This window comes from Typopeltis vanoorti, chromosome 22, assembly GCF_054136105.1.
Source record: "Typopeltis vanoorti isolate ZY-2024b chromosome 22, IOZ_Tvanoo_1.0, whole genome shotgun sequence".
Taxonomy (NCBI): Eukaryota; Metazoa; Arthropoda; class Arachnida; order Uropygi; family Thelyphonidae; genus Typopeltis; species Typopeltis vanoorti.
In genome coordinates this window covers 32672062-32693110 of record NC_143570.1, presented here as the reverse complement: position 1 = coordinate 32693110, position 21049 = coordinate 32672062, and the positions used below count along the sequence as shown (strand labels likewise).

General features: G+C 35.6%; 1 protein-coding gene across 1 annotated transcript in view; it reads left to right on the top strand.

The window, feature by feature from the left end:
- LOC150094285 (SH3 domain-containing kinase-binding protein 1-like) overlaps window positions 1–21049 on the top strand; it is a 305169-nt gene that overhangs the window by 68339 nt on the left and 215781 nt on the right. Inside the window, exon 4 of the mRNA XM_090411774.1 lies at window positions 8327–8569. Within this exon, the coding sequence (XP_090267900.1) occupies window positions 8327–8569 (243 nt within the window). The remainder of the gene's footprint in view (window positions 1–8326; window positions 8570–21049) is intronic.

Sequence of the window (21049 nt, the reverse complement as noted above, 5' to 3'; positions counted from 1 at the left end):
AACACTATTTTAGCACCCATGCTGATATCCCACCAGTCCCTATTGCTGAATTCTTATTCAGTTTGTGCAACAGCTCCAATACTTCTTATTCATACACTTGAGTTTCTTCATCCAGTGAAGAGGTAGCAGTGAACTCAGTGTTGCATACACCAAGTTGATTGCTTTTAGCAAAATGGGCACTCATTAGTTGAACAACCTCTTCTGCATCTGTCACCCTCACTCCATTTGCATTCAGTAGAGTTATTTTTTCATATTCATTCATTCTTTTACTTGTAGCATATTGACAGAATTCTTTGGGGTTATCTTTAGCTTGTAGAGCCAGTTTCTTTTCATACTCAGACTTTGCTTTCCATACAACAGTTGACTCTTCTGTCCTGCTACTTGTAATTTTCATAACAGAATAAATCTGATACTCCTAGCATTCATGTACAGATATAATAAGCTATCTACGTGTTCTTTTGTATACCCTTGTCTTTATGCACATCACATTCCTTCCACATTATCCTCTTCTCACAAATTTCTCACTTGATAAGATTACACATCCATTTGACTCCTGCCTATTCTGATATTGCATCATTTCAGTATTTTTTAAATGCCTCCCATGCACTGTCAATATTCTTTCAATCGAGCATCCGATATCATTGCTCTGAACTCAGTATACTCCTCAGTTGGTCATAATTTCCTGCTTTGTAGTTCAGCATGTAACCTTTTCTGAATGGAGCATTCATAAACTTAGGCATTTTCCAAATGAGTACTGCATGAACACTGTCAACAACTGGATGCAGAATAGTTACATCTTTAACTGAAACACCTTCTGATACTATAATCAAATCCAACATTCTTTCACCTTGAGTTCCTTCTGTTGCATGTTGCTTGAGGAAGTCGTCTTGTTACATCTCAATAAATTCAGTTTCATTCTTCTCCTGTGATTTTACTGCTACCCAATCAGTGTTTGGATAATTAAATTCCTCCATTATGATTGGTTTCACATGCATCTTTATTTGATCATGCATTTCTTCATCACTAGCAACCATCCACCAGGTCTGTAACAACATCCCACATTGATCTTTTTGGATTCCACTTCACACCAAATGGCTTCAAACTCACTGCCACCTGAAAAACTGTAACTGGATTCAAATCATCTGATAACATTAGTAGCATCCCCCCCCCTCCTATCCTTCCTAAAAATACATTACCCTCTACACTCGATACCAGTTAATATATCTGATGCTGATAGCCTGGTCTCAATAATGTCTACAATCTGAGTCCCAACATATTGACCATAGCAGTACGCTCTGTCCCTTTGTGTCTGATGCTCCTAACATTCGTGTACAGACATAAGCTACTTGCGTGTTATTTTGTATACTCTTATCTCCAATGCAATGGGAGAGGCATTCATCCTGCAGTGGGTAGAAAAATAGTCTGTTCATAATCATTTCCAAAAGTTAGATCGGGCTAAAATGGCCTTTCCTGTCGGAATAAATGGCAATAACTGTTTTTTTGATTGATGAATAGAATTCTTGTATGTATATTTTATTAAGTTCTATATTAATTCCTTCTTCCCCTGAGAATTTATAAACTTTGTTTATAAATTTTTAAATCCCCAGGGGAAGATGTTATTTCTTCTACTGTACAGTGTAGTTAACAGTAATAAAACAAAAAATTAATATCTTGCTATATGTCTTGGAAGCAGTCTAGCCAGGTTTTTTCTTTCATTATTTTAACTATTTTCTTTTATCTGCTGATTCACATTTCTTAGATATCATTGTCAAGCTGATAAAGTGAACGGCTCTAGAGACTTTATTACCAAGATTTGAAGGTTGAACAGACTATACTAAGATTAACATGAGCAGAATTAAATACTCTGAATTAGAGATCCCTAATCCAGAGTTTTGTTTTAGTAATAAGGTGTGACACCTTTTGACTACTTGTATATGGGAAATATGTGACTTCTGCATTACTTCAATCTTGGTATCACTTCTGGGTTTGGCTTCCCACTGATAAGACCTCAATACTGGTCGAAACTGGTCTAGGTAGTGGTCATTCCCATAATGTATAGCATTATACTTATCCATAAGGATATGTGCTTGTGCATTGCGAGATAGTAAGGCAATTGATGTAGAGTCATTAGCCTTTATATACAAGTAGTCGTGAACTTACTTCAAGGGCAAACTTTGTTTGCTTTAACTTGGATAAAGGATGAAACCAAAAATATAATTTCTTGATATCTGTAAGTTATTGTATATCCAAGTGAAAAAACCTTCAACAGTTACATAACATTGTCGCTCTTACACATATTCTCACCATTCCTTTTATTATAATTTAGTTTCCCTGACCCTGTGTTTGGTCTTATACTAGTTATTAGTTTTTCAAGACTCTTGATACCAAATACATTCAAGTGCAGGCAATCCCTCTTATACAAATCCAATCTTCCCTCAAACTCATTCCACACATCCAAAAACTTGCATCCATTTTTTCTACACAGCCTATGCTTCAAACCAGTTGCCATCGTAGCCCTACTTCTTAATTAATTTTTATCACATTGAGGTAATATACTTACAATTTTCACTTTCTCACTCTTCATTTCATATTCTCTCTCATACTGAACTTATCTCTAGTTAATGAGTGGTTTTAAAGTCACTTGGAGATCATATTTGCAGAGAACTTTTGGCTATCTTTATCTTATGTACTCTTGAATAAGAAGAACTTGAATAAGAATCACAAGAAGGAAGAATTTTTGGCCTTGATTGGCTCTTCCTGGCCACAGGTTATTGGCATTTATGAAACATGACTGACGGAAGATGATATAGTTAGTGGAATATAATGTGTAGGTTATAGTATGTTTAGGAGCGACAGAGAGAATAAAATGGGGGGAGGGGTGTTATTGATGATAGCTGATGAACTGCAGCCAAGGAGAATTGACATTGTATCGCAGGATAGTGAAAAGAGCTCATTTGAGGCTGTTTGGTGTGAGACTGGCAGAATAAAATATACAGTTGGGTGCCGCTATAGACCAGGTGATGGAATAGATGGTGGAGATAGTATGCATAAACAAATAAATGAAATGAGTGGAAGGAGGGTAATTATTATAGGGGATTTCAACTATGGTAACATTGATTGGAAGGAGGAGAGGACACATGTGAGGAAGGAATTGGATTTTATTCAATTATTAAGGGATAGCTATCTGAGATAGCATGTAATTGAAAATACTAGAGGTTTGAGAGTGCTTGACCTGGTAATAGCATCTCAGAATTTGACTGTAATGAATATGACCATGTTGCCACCTATTGGTGAGAGTGATCATAAGGTTCCATACCTTTAGCCACCTGGGAGGTGGCTAAAGGTGTGGAATTTTTGATTAAGACAATGTGGAATTACCGTGATGGCAAGTATGACAAGCTTAGGAGATTGGGAAGTGGTCAAGGAGCATTTACAGGAGGTTATGGTTGATTGTATACCTAGGGTCCGAATAGTAAAACAAGTAGGGGTTAAATGGATGAATAACACCATTAAGCTTGAGTTGCAAAAAAATAAACAACTGTGGAGGGAATTTAAAGAAAGGGGTGACCTGCAGGCACACGAACGGTATAAAGTGCAGGCCAGAAGGGTAACGAGTGTGGTAAAAAAAAGCAAAAGCGGATTATGAAAGGAAATTAGCTATGCAAGCTAAAGAGAATCCCAAGCAGTTTTTTCAATATTCTGCAAGCAAAAAAAAAAAAAAACTGTACACGGCAAAATGATTTTAAGGAATGATGTCGATGTAGTGGAGTTACTGAGCGAGCACTTTGCAAAAGTATATCATCCAGGTGGTGACATTGAAAAAATGGGGGAACCATTAGTTTATACGGGAATTGTGATGAATGAAGTTAGGCGAATAGTCTATTACAGAACCTTAATGTGAATACATCTGTGGGATTGGATGGTATACCGGCACGGGTCTTGCGTGAAGCGGCTAAGGAATTATCAGTGCCCTTGACCATATTGTTTAATCTGAGTCTTGGGTCTGGTTTAGTCCCGAAGGTGTGGAAAGAGGGGAAAATAGTTTCACTGCATAAAGGAGGATCCAAGACTATGGTTGCAAATTACCAACCAATCAGCATATCAGGAGTCGTTGTCAAGGTCTTGGAGAAAGTAGTCAAGGAAAAAATACAGGAATGGATTGATGAAAATGAGATACTGTATGGGGGACAGCATGGCTTTGTGAAGGGTAGATCATGCCTCAGTAACTTGCTCAAGTTTTGTAACAAGGTGACGGCTGAACTGGATAAGGGTAATGGGTTTAGAGTGATACTGCTGGACGTGGCAAAGGCGTTTGACTGGATACCACATGGAATTCTAATCTGTAAACTACAACATATGGGATTGGATATAGGGTTGGTGAGATGGATAGATGGGTGGTTGATGGAGAGATATCAAAGAGTAGTTTATTCAGGAGTAGATTCCAAAAGATGGCCTGTGACTAGTGGTGTGCCACAGGGTTCTGTTCTTGGACCACTGCTGGTTAATTTGTTCGCTGATGATGCAAAGTTGGGTAGGGTGATAGTGAATGCAGAAGATGTCAAAATCTTGCAGGACGACTTGAATAGATTGGAGTTTTGGGCTAAGGAGAATGGATGTCAATTTAATGTGACAAAATGTAAGATTATGTATTTTGGGGTGAAAAAATTAGCAGTAGTATACCACATTGCTGGAACTGTACTCCAGGAGATTGATGAGGCCAGGGACTTGAGAGTGTTGGTGGATAGGGAGATGAAGTTTAGGGGACACATTGCAAAAGTAGCTAAATCAGCTCATCAACTCACTTGGTTGTTGAAAAATACCTTGATGAGCAGAGACAAGCAAGTTATTGTACCTCTCTACGATTGATAAGACCTCATCTCGACTACTATGCCCAGATTTGTTCACCTAGGTTCCTTCTTGATGGGAGGAGGTGGAGAGGATCCAGAGGCGAGTGACGAAGATGATAGCGAGTCTATGGAATGAATCATATGAGAACAGGTTGAAGATTTGTGGGTTTCAGAAATTAGTTGATAGGCGGAAAAGGGGAGATATGATTGAGACATTCAAATTGCAATTTTCATTTACAACTTGAATTGTTACAATGATTTAGTTGAGTGCTATGGGCTTGTCACAGTTGTAATATTTGAAGATGCTGGTAGAAAACCAGCAAAATATTAGCAAGTTCAATAAATCATATTTTTTCTTCTCTTGGTGTTCATACCAGTGAAGTGCCATAATGAATAACCAGCACCACCTTAGCCTTTCCATATGTACTTCAGTTTGTTGTTGGTTCAAGACACAACTGCTTGATAGCATTCTTTTCTCCCAGTTTTGAATCCATTTTTATTGGGAAAACAATTTGCATTGATGTTAATTTCTCTCGGACATAATGAAATTTGGCACTTAGCATTGTTGCTGATCTTTGTCAAATTAGATTTTTTTAATACACTTTTCATAGTAAAAGTAGAAAAAAAAAAAACAGTACATATGCCAAAAACAATTGGTGTGATAATGAATGGTGCAACTATATGTGAATGTGATTATGGAAAACACTTAAAAAAAGTGTTTTGATTGTCTACAGTCATATTTACTTGAAAACAAAGCTACCTGCATATGCAAACATGCAGCATGATAAAATTTAAAGAGGGAAAATCTTTTCTGTCATACAATGTGACTTGAAATGCGGAAAAAGTAGTTTCATTGAATTACTGTCCTTTATTGTTTTTCTTATGCACTTTCTTTCCATTTCTGCATTATATTACATTCTGTGCACTGATAACTTTATCTTTAATTTTTTCCTTCATTAGCAAAGTGAAGTCCAATTTTTAGCATTGATGCTTATTTTGCAATGATTGTCTTAACGACTTACTGCTATATTGGCTCCACAGCTGACATTCTTTTTTTTTTTTTTTTTTCCAACTTTGATCATCTTTTATGTCATCTGGTTTTTATGCTTCGATTTTAGTCATCTTTGTCATTATTCGTATTTGCTTTCCAAAACTGGATCAAGGACACCAGTTTTGGAAAGGAAACTCATCCAGATTATCATTTGCAACATATTAGCATGATTAAAACATCCTTATTTCTTCCTTTTCTATTATTATTCATTACGGACTACTCCAGGGGTAGTCCACTTGTACACATCAGAAAATGTGAAAATGTCAAAGAAAATGTGACTAATGAATATTAGTTTTTGAATAATGAATAATACATTTTGAAAATAAAAAATAAAACAGTCATCAAAAATAAAATTGCTTTATGTTTAAATTGCAGTTATTTCCCCATAAGTATTTTAATAGGAGAAGTTTCCTTCTGTTACAGAGAAGTGAACTACTAAAGTGTTCCATCAACTAACATTACTCATGCAAAGATTAATATGTAATGTTAGTTGATGGAACAGTTAGTTGATGATCTCGTGTGATAAATTAATATAATTAATTTATTGAACTCGATTTTACAGAGGTTTCAGACCAAATAATGTAGGATAAATAATGTAAGAATCACTTTTGTCTGAATATAAATTTACTGTATTGAAAAATGTGTTAAATAATTCCTGTTAGAATATTGTATCTGAAATTAGAGAAAATGGATTAAGTGATATTAACATTGTAAGTAAGCTATAAGAATCGTATATCAGAAAAGTTGGCAACAAATTAATCACCTTCAGTGAAAAGACTAGGGTGATGTCACCATGCTGACAGATAATCACGGACATTCCAAGGTTGGGAACAAAGAGCAAGGAACATACATAAGAGGTTGAAGGGAGAAGGAAAATATAGGAAGGAGGAGAGAAGGATTACGACGACTGCTGCAGCTACTAGTGTTCGGGTTCACTTATCGGCAGAGTGGAAGAGGGGAAACGAGGCAATGACACGGAGTACGAAACTGGAGACTTGAGACATCATCGGAGCTATGTCGTCAGCAATTTCTCTATAATGTTCCAGGAGGCCTCCAAGGAGTGTCCGATAACATGATAACAGTTGCCCCTCCCCCCTCTGCACAGCTGACTGCGACTCTGTGAGAGGTTTGTCTGGTTAACGAATAAGCCACCAGTGGAACAAGAGAAGTAAAGTACAGAAATGTCTTTTCCATTATACAGAATGTGTCCTGTATAATGGAAAAGATTCAAGATATCCCGACAGAGGTTTAGTACATGTGTATTTACAGAAAGAACTGTGAGTAAACAAGTGATATTGTTATTTTCCTTGTAACTTAGATAAGTAAGAGTTGTATGTAAGTGTTACAAAGGGTCGATGGTAAAGTTGTGTTAAGTGTTACAAAGGGTCGATGGTAAAGTTGTGTTAAGTGTTGTACAAGTGTAATACAAGTGTTAAGTGTAATAAATTAGTTTTGCTGAAGTTAGATATGTTGGGAAAGTTAGTTATTCTCCAGTGTGTTTCAATCTCAACTATCTAGATCTAGTTAAAATGTTTTGTTTTAGCAACAATGGATCTGATCATTTGCCAATGCACTATCTCAAATAAAATTCGTACCTGTGTACATGTGTTGATTTAGAATAGCCACAACTTGCTGTATAGTTAAGAGGAATTTAGCTTGGTCCTTACATTTGTTCGTACTCTTATTATTCTTAGACTATTATTTCTTCCAGGCTGGTGCAGTCATTAATAAAAGTAAATTTGTCTGATAGAAGAGTCAGAAGAGAGAATAAGTGCACCGCAATTGTTTAGCCAGCGATAGTTGCAAAAACAGTCAGCTTAGCAGGCAGTAAGAGCAAAGGGCACGGCTAGGACAGAAAGGGAGGAATAAAACTTTAAGACAGGAGGGTTTAGCGAACAAAGAAAGTAGGGAAGGTTAAGGATTAACAAGAATAGAGGAGACTTAGTAGATATCATAAGTTTTTACATGTGGTGCACCCAACAAATTACATTTAATGAGTTAATAATTAGACCATACACAAGATAGAATATGAATACAAATGAGTACAATAAATCACCCTTTCCACCCATAATAAAAAAAATTACAGATAATCCCTTTTTTATATCAAGCATGTGGTTAATCCAGTGTTCTTACTAAATACACAAATAAAGTCATATCAGTGTACACATTATTCAAAAATTGATGCATGTTTTAATAAAAAGTGCAAGGTATAATAAAATGATTATGATATGCAGTTTGTCATACCATTCCCATTTAGACATGTACAACCTGTATTCTTTTCTTTGTTTCTGTTTAACAAAAAAAAAAAAAAAACATACACCAAAATAGTTTTACTAACATCTTTATCATTTCTGCTTAATCAGTGAAATTAAATGAATAATAGTAAAAGCATAGTTTATTGCTTTTTTTCACTTTTTTTTTTTTTTAGATGGGCCAAGAAAAAGGCAAGCACGTGTATTGTTCAGTTATGCTCCAGCAAATGAAGATGAATTAAAGTTGGAAGTTAATGATATAATTGAAGTTTTGGAAGAAGTAGAAGAAGGGTGGTGTAGAGGGATTCTAAAATCTAATATTGGAGTTTTTCCATCTAACTTTGTTGAGGAAATAGAATCTGCAGAACCATCTGAATGTCACAGAGACAGAACTGAAGATAAAGAAGAAATAGTCACAGGTTATTTTCATTATAATAATGATACTTTAAAAAATTTCTGTTTGAATGTAAAAATTGGTATAAAAGAAAAGCTAAAGCCCAATATTTGACATATAGTCAAATTTGTCAAATTAAGCTGCTTTAACCACCTTTACTATGTGCCCCTAAACTTTAATTTCCTATCCACTAACACTTCCAAAAGTCTCAGGCTTCATCAGTTTCCTTGAGTACAGTTCCACCAGTGTGATATAGAGCTGGTAATCTTTTCACCCCAGAATACATATCCCTACGCTTTGCCATATTAAACTGACAACCGTTCTTTGCCCATTCTGCCACTCTATCCAAATCATCCTGCAAAATTTTGACATCATCTGTATTAACTATCATCATCTGTATTTATCCAACTTTGCATTGTCGGCAAATAACTAAACAGTTCCTCTCAGATCCTTTCCTATATCGTTAATGAACAAATTCAACAGTATGGGTCCAAGAACAGAATCCTGCAGCATGCCACTAGTCACAGGCCTTCTTTTGGACTCTACTCCTGAATAAACTATCAAACAGTAATGGTTTTGCCTTGATTCTGGCTCTCCATATACCACTTTTTGATGTCTGTCCAGCAACCTCCCTCTTATCCGCATAACCAATATCATATCCATCCCTATTTGTTCAAATTTGCGTAACAGAGTCCCATGTGTATTCTGTTAAATGCCTTTGCAAGTCTAGCAAAATCATCATGTAGCCATTTCCTTTATCCAACTCAGCTATTACAATAAGTTAGTAAATTACTAAGGCATAACCAATCCTTCGCAAAGCCATGTTGTCCCTCAGTATCATATTTTTATTCACCCATTCTTGAATTCTCTTTTTGACCAATTTTGGCAGTACTTTTACCACCATGCCTGAGATACTGATTGGTCTGTAATTTACTACTTCAGTCTTAGATCATTCCTTATGCAAGGGAATTATTTTGCCCTCTTTCCACTACCCTGTAACTCTACTAGAGATGAGACTTAAATTAAACAGGCTAGTCAAAGGCATTGCCAGTTTCCTTGCACATTCCTTCAAAACGCAAACTGATATCCCATCTAATCCCACAACTGCATTTGCATAGCCACATAGATAGAAAGTGTTAGCAATCACTTAGTAAACCAATCTAACCACACCCTGAACAATGACGAACTCGTGGTACTCAGCAAAGGTTTAAGTTTTGCCATGGTACGCTAAACAATTAACCCTGCGGAGGTCGCAGCTGATCTGACAGATACAAATTGTTTAATATAAATATTCTTACACATATCCAGTGTATAGCTTGGAGGTCATGACTAGCTGCGCATGCATATATTATGAGTGATATTCCACACTGTTTATGCAATCAGTTTTGGTTTAACACATGTTATGTAAAGGTGTATGTATTTGATAGTAAATTCTATCTGAGAGATACCGTGAACTCCAGTCTCAGTATAGTATTGGTTTAGTTGTTTTTTTTATTATTATTTACTGTTGAAAATGGCTGGAAAAATATATCGATTGGATAATCCATTAGATGTTGAAGAGATTCAGCGATTGTTACTCAAGTCTGCTGATGAGAATGATAGAGTCGAATAATCATCTTCTAATGATAGAACATTAGAAGATGATGATTATGTGAAAGTTCATTCAGAAGATTTGTATACCGAACAAGATATTTCTAGTGAAGAAAGTGAAAATGAATTAGACATGAATTAAGAGTATTTTCTTGGAAAGGATAAAGAATCAAAATGGAGGAAAAATCCAATAAGAAGACAAATTAGAAGATAGCCGCAGAATATTTTGTGTCAACTTCCATTAGTTTGGCTAAACGCAAAAAATGCCTAAAATAAAAAAATATCTAAAATGATATTTTAGATTTAATCTTATTATACAAATAAATACATTGATTCTATTTCGAACCAGTATTCAAGAGAAAGAGATGCTAAACAAATATTCAAAACAGAATTGAAAGCATTTTTAGGCCTCTTATATCTAGCTGGTTTACATCACAACAATCGGAATTTTTATTCTTTATATTTCTTTGTTCAATAATTTCTAGATTGTAACTGAAAATAAATAAACCATGTATGATATTTGCAGTGGTTTTTTTTTTTTTTTTTTTTTTTTTTTTTTTTTTTTTTATCGCATTTTAGCACATACTAGTAACGAATGTATCTCTCGGATACATGCGACCTAAACTGCAATTTTTTTGACCTCAACCTCCTCGGGGTTAACAAATTTGATTTGTACCATATAGAAAGAAGCTTAAGATTTATCCCAACTACCATAGCAGATAAAGTGCATTTGAAACCTTCTAACATTTTAAATTTAAATTATACTAAAACAATAACCAGCAACTTAACAAAATCAGAATTGATTGTGATGAAATTACTAAAATTAAAACGGATCATCGTAATTACTAGAGCCGATAAAGGCAGTGCCACAATTATTCTAAATCAAACTACTTATTTGGAAAAAATGAATCTAATAGTCTCTGACAACAGCACCTATCAACTTGTTAACTATGACCTACCAATCGAATAAAAAAAGAAAACAGACGCTACTTAAATCAGCAATTTGGGAGAATTAAGTTTGAAAAACCCGGTTTTTTTTTCGTAATATATATAAACATATATATTATATTATATAGGGTGGGGGAAAAGGTGAAAGGGTTGATTTTTTAAAATGGGGAAGGGGAAAGGTAGTTGACGGGGTGCGGTCCGTTTCGACTATTCTTGGTCGTCATCTGAACACATTGGGAAAGTGGATGCTATGTCAGGTCGGGTAGGTACTTCTGCTTTTGAAGTGTTTGTGTTGTCGCCTATTGGTCGGGGTTGCGACCTCAATTTTATGTTGTGAAGCTTCCAAACCTCGGAGATTATGTAGTGCCTGCGTACGTTGATAGAGTTCGCGTCACACTTTATAGCTATTGTTTCCGATATTCTGAGCATTGTTTCATTGTCTTGTCTGTCTACTATGATGGCCTTGTCGATCTGCGGGGTATGTTTTTGTTGAAGGGCGTGAATAGCTATTTCCGTTTTTCCTGTGCTTTGTATTCGATTTTTCTTTTTGATGTTACGTTTTTTAGTGTTTAAATGTTCTGGAATAGGGATGTTACAGTCACGGAAGTGTTCTTGTAGTCTTGCCCATAAAGACCTGATGGTGGAACCTGTGTAGGTGATGTCACAGTCTTGTTGGCAGGGAAATTTATAGACTACGTTGTGCTGTTCAAATATTTCTTTCTATGTGTGTGGGGTTTGGTGGATTTTAGGAGGTTTGCCAGTTTTTGGTATGTGGTGAATACCAGTTTGTAGTCAGTATGTTTGAAGATGTATTTATATGCTTTGTATGTGTTTTGGGTGTATGGTAGTTTGATAATTTTTTGTGTAGGGAAGTTTGTTTTGGTACTTGGGTTGTTTTGGCGGTTTTTTGCCGTCTTGTTTGCATAGTTAATCAGTTGTGTAGGATAGTTGCGATTTAAGATCTGTGTTAGTTTTTTTATTTCTGCGTTTAGACTATTTTGATTGGTTGAAAATTTGTAAGCATTTATGAATTGTGATAAGATGACAGATTTTTTAACAGAATATGGATGGTATGAGTGAAAATGGAGGTAGTTTCCGATGTGCGAGGGTTTGTGGTATATTTTCGTGGTTATTTTGTTGTGTGTTCTGGTTAATGTCAAGTTTAAGAAATTGATGGATTTGTTCTGTTTGGTTTCAGTGGCGAATTTTAATCTGTTGCTGTAACTGTTTAGGGATGTTTTTAAGGTGGCGATGTGTGTGTGGGATTACCAATGCACAGAATATCATCCACGTATCTGCCATAAAAGGTGATGCTGGGGGGAAGGGTGGAGTAGGAGTGATTCTATATGTGCCAGGAATAATTCCGCTAGTTGTCCACTGATGTTTTGGCCCATGGGGAGTCCGAAGATTTGAATGTACAAGTTCAACAACGACATGTACATTCAAATCTTCGGACTCCCCATGGGCCAAAACATCAGTGGACAACTAGCGGAATTATTCCTGGCACATATAGAATCACTCCTACTCCACCCTTCCCTTCCCCCCGGCATCACCTTTTATAGCAGATACGTGGACGATATTCTGTGCATTGGTAATCCCACACACGTCACCACCTTAAAAACATCCCTAAACAGTTACAGCAACAGATTAAAATTCACCACTGAAACCGAACAGATTAACTACGCAAACAAGACGGCAAAAAACCGCCAAAACAACCCAAGTACCAAAACAAACTTCCCTACACAAAAAATTATCAAACATACTGACTACAAACTGGTATTCACCTCAAACCAAAAACTGGCAAACCTCCTAAAATCCACCAAACCCCACACACAGAAAGAAATATTTGAACAGCACAATGTAGTCTATAAATTTCCCTGCCAACAAGACTGTGACATCACCTACACAGGTTCCACCATCAGGTCTTTATGGGCAAGACTACAAGAACACTTCCGTGACTGTAACATCCCTATTCCAGAACATTTAAACACTAAAAAACGTAACATCAAAAAGAAAAATCAAATACAAAGCACAGGAAAAATGGAAATAGCTATTCACGCCCTTCAACAAAAACATACCCCACAGATCGACAAGGCCATCATAGTAGACAGACAAGACAATGAAACAGTGCTCAGAATATCGGAAACAATAGCTATAAAGTGTGACGCGAACTCTATCAACGTACGCAGGCACTACATAATCTCCGAGGTTTGGAAGCTTCACAACATAAAATTGAGGTCGCAACCCCGACCAATAGGCGACAACACAAACACTTCAAAAGCAGAAGCACCTACCCGACCTGACATAGCATCCACTTTCCCAATGTGTTCAGATGATGACCAAAAATAGTCGAAACAGACCGCACCCTGTCAACCATCTTTCCCCTTCCCCCTCCCTATTTTAAAAAATCAACCCTTTCACCTTTTCCCCCACCCTATATAATATAATATATATGTTTATATATATTACGAAAAAAAAAACCGGGTTTTTCAAACTTAATTCTCCCAAATTGCCTACCACCCCCAGTAGTTTTTCGACATCGCAGAAAGAGGAAAAGCCGCAGCACCCAGAAAAAGATATGTGTAAATTTCTATTTCTTATGCTACATATACTTTTTGGTAAATTTACACCTACAATGCCCTAAGAATCCATGAGTAAATAGCCAATGACATTTAAATAGGGGCACTCCTAAACTGAAGCAGGCTAAATAGCCGTAATTATAATAATTATAACATGTTTGTAGAGGCCATAATTTGTGTAAAATGAAGGGTCTAACAAAAGAACTCTTTGGGATTTCCTTTGGCTTGCTCAGTTAAATTCTTCTCATTATCTGATTTTGCCTTCCTTGCCATGCTTGGTCACCTTTTTTGCCCAAGCATCGTACTGTTCATTTGTTTGCTGGTTACCTTTCTCTTTATATACCCTCCACAGCATCTTCTTCTTCTGCAGCTTGTGCTTAATAATATTATTCATCCTTCTAACTCCTACCTGATTAAAAATCCTTACCTTCAGTATACAATTTAATTCTTCTTCCTCTAGATGACCTTTAACTATCTCTCATGCACCACTAACATCTTTCCCTTGTAGTGTTTTATGCCATGACACAGATTTAAGCTTCTGCCTAAACTTGTCATAATCATCTGTCTTGCAGATCCACATATACTCCTTGACAGGATATTCCTCATGTTTTATAATCTCTCAAGTCAAGACCTCATTGTCACTTTTGCCAATCGGAAGCAGTGTGGCCACCTTGGTTATGGATAGCTCTTCTGATTCTTGACCAGGTCCAATATTCTCACACTCCTAGTTCCCTCCATCAAATACTCCCTCAAGTAATTATATCTCAGTAGGTGTATAAATTCTGTTTCCTTCATGCAATATGATCTTTCTTCCTGGAAGGAAGAAAGATCATATCTCCATGGTTGAAGTTTCCCATAGTAGTCACTTGATCTGTACTCATTGTACTAATTTGCCAATGCATGTTTTCCAGATTATCCATGGAGCTTCCTGGCCTATAGCAACAACCAACTGCATATTTTGTCTTACTGGCCTTGATCTCACCCCAGACTGCTTCAAATGAACAGTCACCCTCCTGCTTATCTCCTATCCTCTTTGGTTGCAGTTCGTCTGCTATCATCAGGCGTATCCCTCCTCCCCATCTTATTTCTCTCTCTTCCCTGAAAATACTAAACCCTTCGCATTCTATTCCTGTAACTACATCTTCTGCTGTTAGCCAAGTCTCACTAATGCCTATAACTTTTGGCGAGATTGCACTAACGAATACCGAAAACTCATGTATTTGATATTCCTCCCTCTTGTTCCTGATACTTCTGGCATTAGTATATAGAAACTGCAGCATCTCTTTAGGTTTTCAACCCACTTTTACTTCCTGAATTGACCACTCTATACAATATTTTTATTTCTGCTTGAGAGACTAGATTTCCCTCTTGGTTATTGTCACACTCACTTCCTCGTGGATGCCTTCACATACGAAGCTGCTTTAGACGCAGTCTGTCTGCATTATACAAATCCTTGTTTCTGTCAAACACAGACCACAGATCCTACATCATTCTTTCTGCACAACCTATGCGAATGAATCAATGTAGGTTGTTCCTTCTGCACAACCTACATTGATTCATTTGCTATCAGCACTCTTCTCCTCAGTTGGTGTACAATCTTCTTCTTCTAACAACTCCTTTATATAATCTCTCATAGAATACTTCTCATCTCTCAAATCAGCATTACTAATTTGAGAGATGAGAAGTATTCTGCCAACCAAGACAATTAGTTCTTTTGCCTTGCCTTATTTTGTATCCGGATGGCATGACTAATATCGTGAATTTTTGCACCAGGGAAACACAATTTTGTTACAATCTACCACTGGCTTTTTGTTCAGGGTCTGAACTAGTCATTACTAACACTGTTCAAACACATAAAGATGAAAAATGAATGCAAAAAATAAATAAATAAAAAAGTTCTATTGATTTTGTTATTTCTTATAATGCTATATTCAGAGTGATTCAAATAGAAGAATATATAAGGGATTTAAAATAGAAAAGGATAAAAATAATTATGCCAAAATAAAAATACTTTGTGGGGTTTTTTTTAATTATTTTTAAAAAAGAAAACTAATTCAAGACACTTTCAGAGTTAATTCTACCATACAGATCTTTTTTTTTGGGGGGGGGATGTTTGTAAGCATGGACCAAACCAAGAGACCAAACCAATACATCAAAAGGCAAAATCTGAAGAAAACATGATTTAGATGGTCTGCAAGGAGAGAAAAATAAGTACATCATAGTTGACTCAAAAAATTAACAATCCTATAAAAGAAAAAATGGTATTGAAATTTTTGACAAGCAAACTTCAGGAACAGCAGAGAAGGTAAATATCACTAAGGTAGCAAAGTCTTGGAAGCTAATATTATAATGGTAAAACTAAAGCTGTGATAGTTATCTGGAATGTAACTACCGTATTTTTCGGTAGATAACGTGCATGTTATCTATACAAAAACGTCTAAATTCGTTAAAAATGAACATACATTTGAAAGGTATGAGAGGTAAATCAAATGTACAGCAATCCCTCGATTAATGCATCATTTTTTTTTCGATACCCAAATTCAGTTATTGCGCCTCTAAAATTCGATTAGTGTGCCTATATACATCTTAAAAATAAATGTTAGATTTTAAAGGTTTTTGATCTGTACATTTTTTGTGGCTAACTATTTTAAAAAATCACTCACCAGGTTGAAATAATTTAGTTACCAATTTGAAACATTTTACAAAGTTATTTTTTAATGGCATACTACACTATTTCCATGTACACTATGTTCCAAATTTACCGCCAAAATTTATGTTGTCTGCTTTATGCCATTTTGCTGATCATATCTCATGCAATTGTTTTCCTTACTTTTTTATTTTAAATTATTTTCCTAACCTTTAATCATGAGTAAAAGAATTAGTCAGCAAAAAATAGAAGTGTGAAAATGATTCGAAAAGTAATCTGATTGGAAGAAAAACTTGAAATAATAAAGAAAAATGAACAAGGTGAGTCCAGAGCAAAGATAGGACAAGAACACAAAAATGGGTAAATCAACTTCTGAATACAAAGAGAAAGGTAAGGTTGCTTCAAGTTCGTCATGCATGCACTCGAAATCAAAGTATTATAATGATTTCGTTTATGTTTTTGTTTACATGGATCGAAGATTGTAACCAAAAACGGATACCACTAAACACTGGCCTTATTAAATCAGAAGCATTGTCTCTTTGTAACCTGGAAAGAAAGGGCTATCAATGATGGAAAAGAAGAATTCCACGTTAGTGCTGGGTGATTAGAGCGTTTCAGAAAGAGAAATAGCCTACTTAATGTTCTAATCACAGGCGAAGCTGCAAGTGCAGATAAGGAGATATCCAGAGATTTTGAAGAAAATTGTGTAAGAAGGGGACTATTGTGATCAACAAATATTTAATGTCGATGAAACAGGCCTTTTTTTCGAAGCGAATGCCTTTCAAGACTTTTCTAGCCAAATCAGAGAAATCTCAGGCTGGTTATAAAGTCACAAAGTCGAATGAAATTACTGCTAGCAATATGCGAGCTGTTTGGAAGCACATTCTTCCAAATTGTGCAAATGATTTCAGAAGCTTTTGAAATGAATCAAAGTTAATTAAATCTCATTCGGAGAAGTTGAGTGAGTCCGACCTGCTAAATTTAGATGCACAGCGGGAAGAAAACTTAATCATTGACAAGCCCAAAGAAGTTTCACAGAAACAGTTTGAAAATAGTTTTCATGCAATCGAAGTTTTTAAGCAGCAATGCTTAGTTGCTGACCCTGATGAAGAGAGAAGCAGTAAAAATTTGCAGAAGTAGAAGAGGTAATAGAGCCATACCGTCAGTTGTATGAAAAAAAGAAACAGAATGCCCGCCAAATTACGTTAGCTCAATTCTTTGTTAAGAAGCAGAATAATAAATTTATATTCTGAATATGTTTTATTGTCTTTCAGCTTCATAGTTTTCCTTTAACTAGGCCCTGAGACATACCCTAATTCTTATATAAAAAAAAATTAAGGGTAAAAAAAAAAATCTGAGGAACGAATTATACATTTTCCCATAGGTTATTATATTTGATTAGTGTGTTTTCGATTAATGCGCCTATTTTAAAGAACGCATTAGGCACATTAATCGAGAGATTGCTGCAATAACAGAACTAAGGTAGAAGTATTAATATTTATTGAACATTACACTATTCAAATCCAAAAAATTCTTCATCAGATTCAATATTAAAAGAATCAATTGTGTTAAAAATTTCATTTGGTATTTCTTCAGCTTCAAAATCATTGTCACCGGACACCACTGCATTCCCTTGTGCTTTAATGAAATCATTTATAACACAGTTTTCACTTACAGCAGCCCAACTTTCTACAATCCACGTAATAACTATATCTTTATATGATGTTCTTGTCATCTGCCCTGTTTTGTTATATTCATGGATGCCATTCATCATCCAGTCGTCCCACTTAGCCCGCAAATTGTTTATTTACTGCAAGACCAAGGTGTTGGAGTTTTTTTGTTAAACCACCTGGAATGATGGCTAATTTGAAATACTTATTTACAAATGTTTTAACTTCTGCTGTCATGTGTGTGCCCTACACGAATCCAACACTAACAAAGATTTTGGTTTGAAAAATGACCTTTTTCTCTTTCACCACACATTCTCCAACCAAAATTGCATAACCTCGGAATTTATTCAACCTTTATCATTAGCAGTAACAATATCTTTGGAATTGCAACCTTTTGGAACAGTCTTTCTTTTGAAAATCGCTATCGGTGGCAGTTTGGAACCATCTGCAGTTATGCAGAGAACCACAGTAAAGTTAGACCTTTCATGCCCTGTTGTAGCAACTGAAACCTCTTTTGCTCCCTTCAGATTCACAGTCCTAGAACTAGGCATGTCAAAACTTATGGGAATCTCATCTATATTCCCAAAGCGACAAGCATCAACCCCCACACAAGTTTTCTCTCAAAAACAAATGAAATTTAGCTACTTTCGCTTCCCTGTCGCAATGCAAATTTTGTCCAACACTAATGGAGGAGCATGCACTTAAATTGTTTCTCTTCATAAATCTAAAAACCAAGATGGGTAGGCCTTGAAATCCTTTATATTATCGTTTTGCACAATTCTTTTCGATTCCTGCTACACATACAGTAGATATTCTCATACCTTTAGCTCTTTCACTAACAACCCAATCAAACAATTTTTTTCTATGGTTGGCCACAAGCACCTTCTAAACCTCATAGCATGTTTCCTCGTATGTAAACATTTCAGGACTGTTTCAGCCTTTCGCCATTCAAAACACTAACTTTCTTCAACACTGAACAATCTACCAGCTTCACGATTCCCTTTTTCCTTTGCTACTTCTACCACTTCAAACTTGAACTGTGCTGTGTAGGATTTTCTCCGAGAAGTACTTCTGTCTTCCATGGGTAATTCAGATCTAATAACGAAATATAAACAAATAATGATTTACTTTATGAAATATTTTAAAACAGGATATACGGAATAATTGACCACTGCTACTAGCAACGCACGTGCTTTTAAAGAATTCCTCCGTCTTCTGTCTGTACTTCCTAACTTTACTGCTAGTTGGTGCATGCGTGTTATCTATACATCAAAAGGAGTGATGAAAATGTTGGGGTGCACTTTATACATTAGGTGCATGTTATCTGTCGAAAAATATGGTACTTTGAAAAGTTATTAAATAAGGTGAGCACTAGCTGAACATTGGTAGAAAATGTTCAGCAGGAGTGCATTCATGAGTCTATTTTAGTGTTATTAGTAGAAACCGTTGTCAGAAATGTTTAAAGACAGATAGAGGGAATGAGAATTGACACAACTACTGAGATATTGGTGGTATACAAGTTTTACAGCAGCTAAATAGTATAATTCGGGAGGTTTAATTTCAAGCATTTGGAGCAAAGTAATCCTAAGTACCATCTATAAAAAAATAGAAATTAAACTGAATGGGAGAATTACATGAATTTCTCTATTGGGTGTTCCAAGTATACTTGTGAAGTTTTTAAGAAAATTATGGAAGAAAAATTTAGAAAAGAACAAGTAGGTTCAGGCTATACTAGGTTCATTCAACCTGTATTCTCATGATTTATTGACTGAACACCTAGTTTCTTTTAGTATCATCATCAGAATATAAAAGTAATGTTTTGTAGATCTGAAAAGGCATATGATAAGGTGCCATGAGAGAAAATGCTGTGATTATATGATATAAATGGAGCATTATCCAGAGCAATAGGCTGTACTTCAGTGGTAAGTCAGCAGTCAGAATTGATGGATGTGCAGGAAGATAATTCGATGTAGGGCAAAGGTGCATGCTATTGTTGTTTTTTATAATTTTTTTGATTACATTATGAAGTTTGGTCTTTAACCTATTTAAAAATTGTAATATTAAACTAATTTCCTTGCTTTCAGTAGATGATCTTATACTTCTAAATAAATTCACTACAAGATTTTAGGATCTTAACAAAATCAAGAAATAAATGAAACTTAACAAAATTGAATAACTAATTTAACAGTGATATGAAAATAAGGAACATGGAAAATATCACTTGATTCTCACTGAAGAGCCTGTGGAGCAAATATGGAATGAAGAGCCTGCTGAATATATTTGTAAAAATAGAAAAAATTAGTCAAAATGCTAAACTATCACTGTCATATGTAATATATATATATATATGTGATAGTGCTCATTTTAACTTCAAATCTGAAAGTTGGTTTGGAGATAAAGCAGTTGAAGATCATAGAGGTCACAAATGTGAGTTCTTGGAAAAATGAAGATATCAGCAAGCAACCTTTTAGCATTGAATACTATCTGATCAGAATTAATCTAAAATAGCATGATCACTTAAACAGAATGGGAAAGGTAAGAAAAGGTTAGCAAAACAGGCTTATCAAGAAAAGAGACCCAGATGATAACCATGTTCTAGATCAGGGTTGGCAACCTTTTTAATATGAAGGGTGCAATACTGCAGGGTGAGAGTGGTCGCATTGATAACTAGATGACGTCAACAACTCAAACTACTTATGATCAGGTCTCTCGTCCTTATGATGCAACTCGTAGTATGCTTATGATGACGCTCGCGGGTGCTACGTTACCGACTCCTCCTGATTTAAATAATTAAATTTAAAATAACAATTGCCATGAATGGTATTGAAATGTCTTTCTATATTACTTTTTTTAGACATAGCCACACTATTATTGTAATAAACAAATACAGTTGCCATTATGATTGATAAAGCAAGGTGCTCTCATCTGATCTGACAGATACATGCTAATTGTTAACATTAGCATGTATCTGTCAGATCAGATGTCAGCACCCAAGTGGACAAGAGACCTAATCATAAGTAGTTTGAATTGTTGACGTCATCTAGTTATCAATGCGGCCACTCTCTCACTAC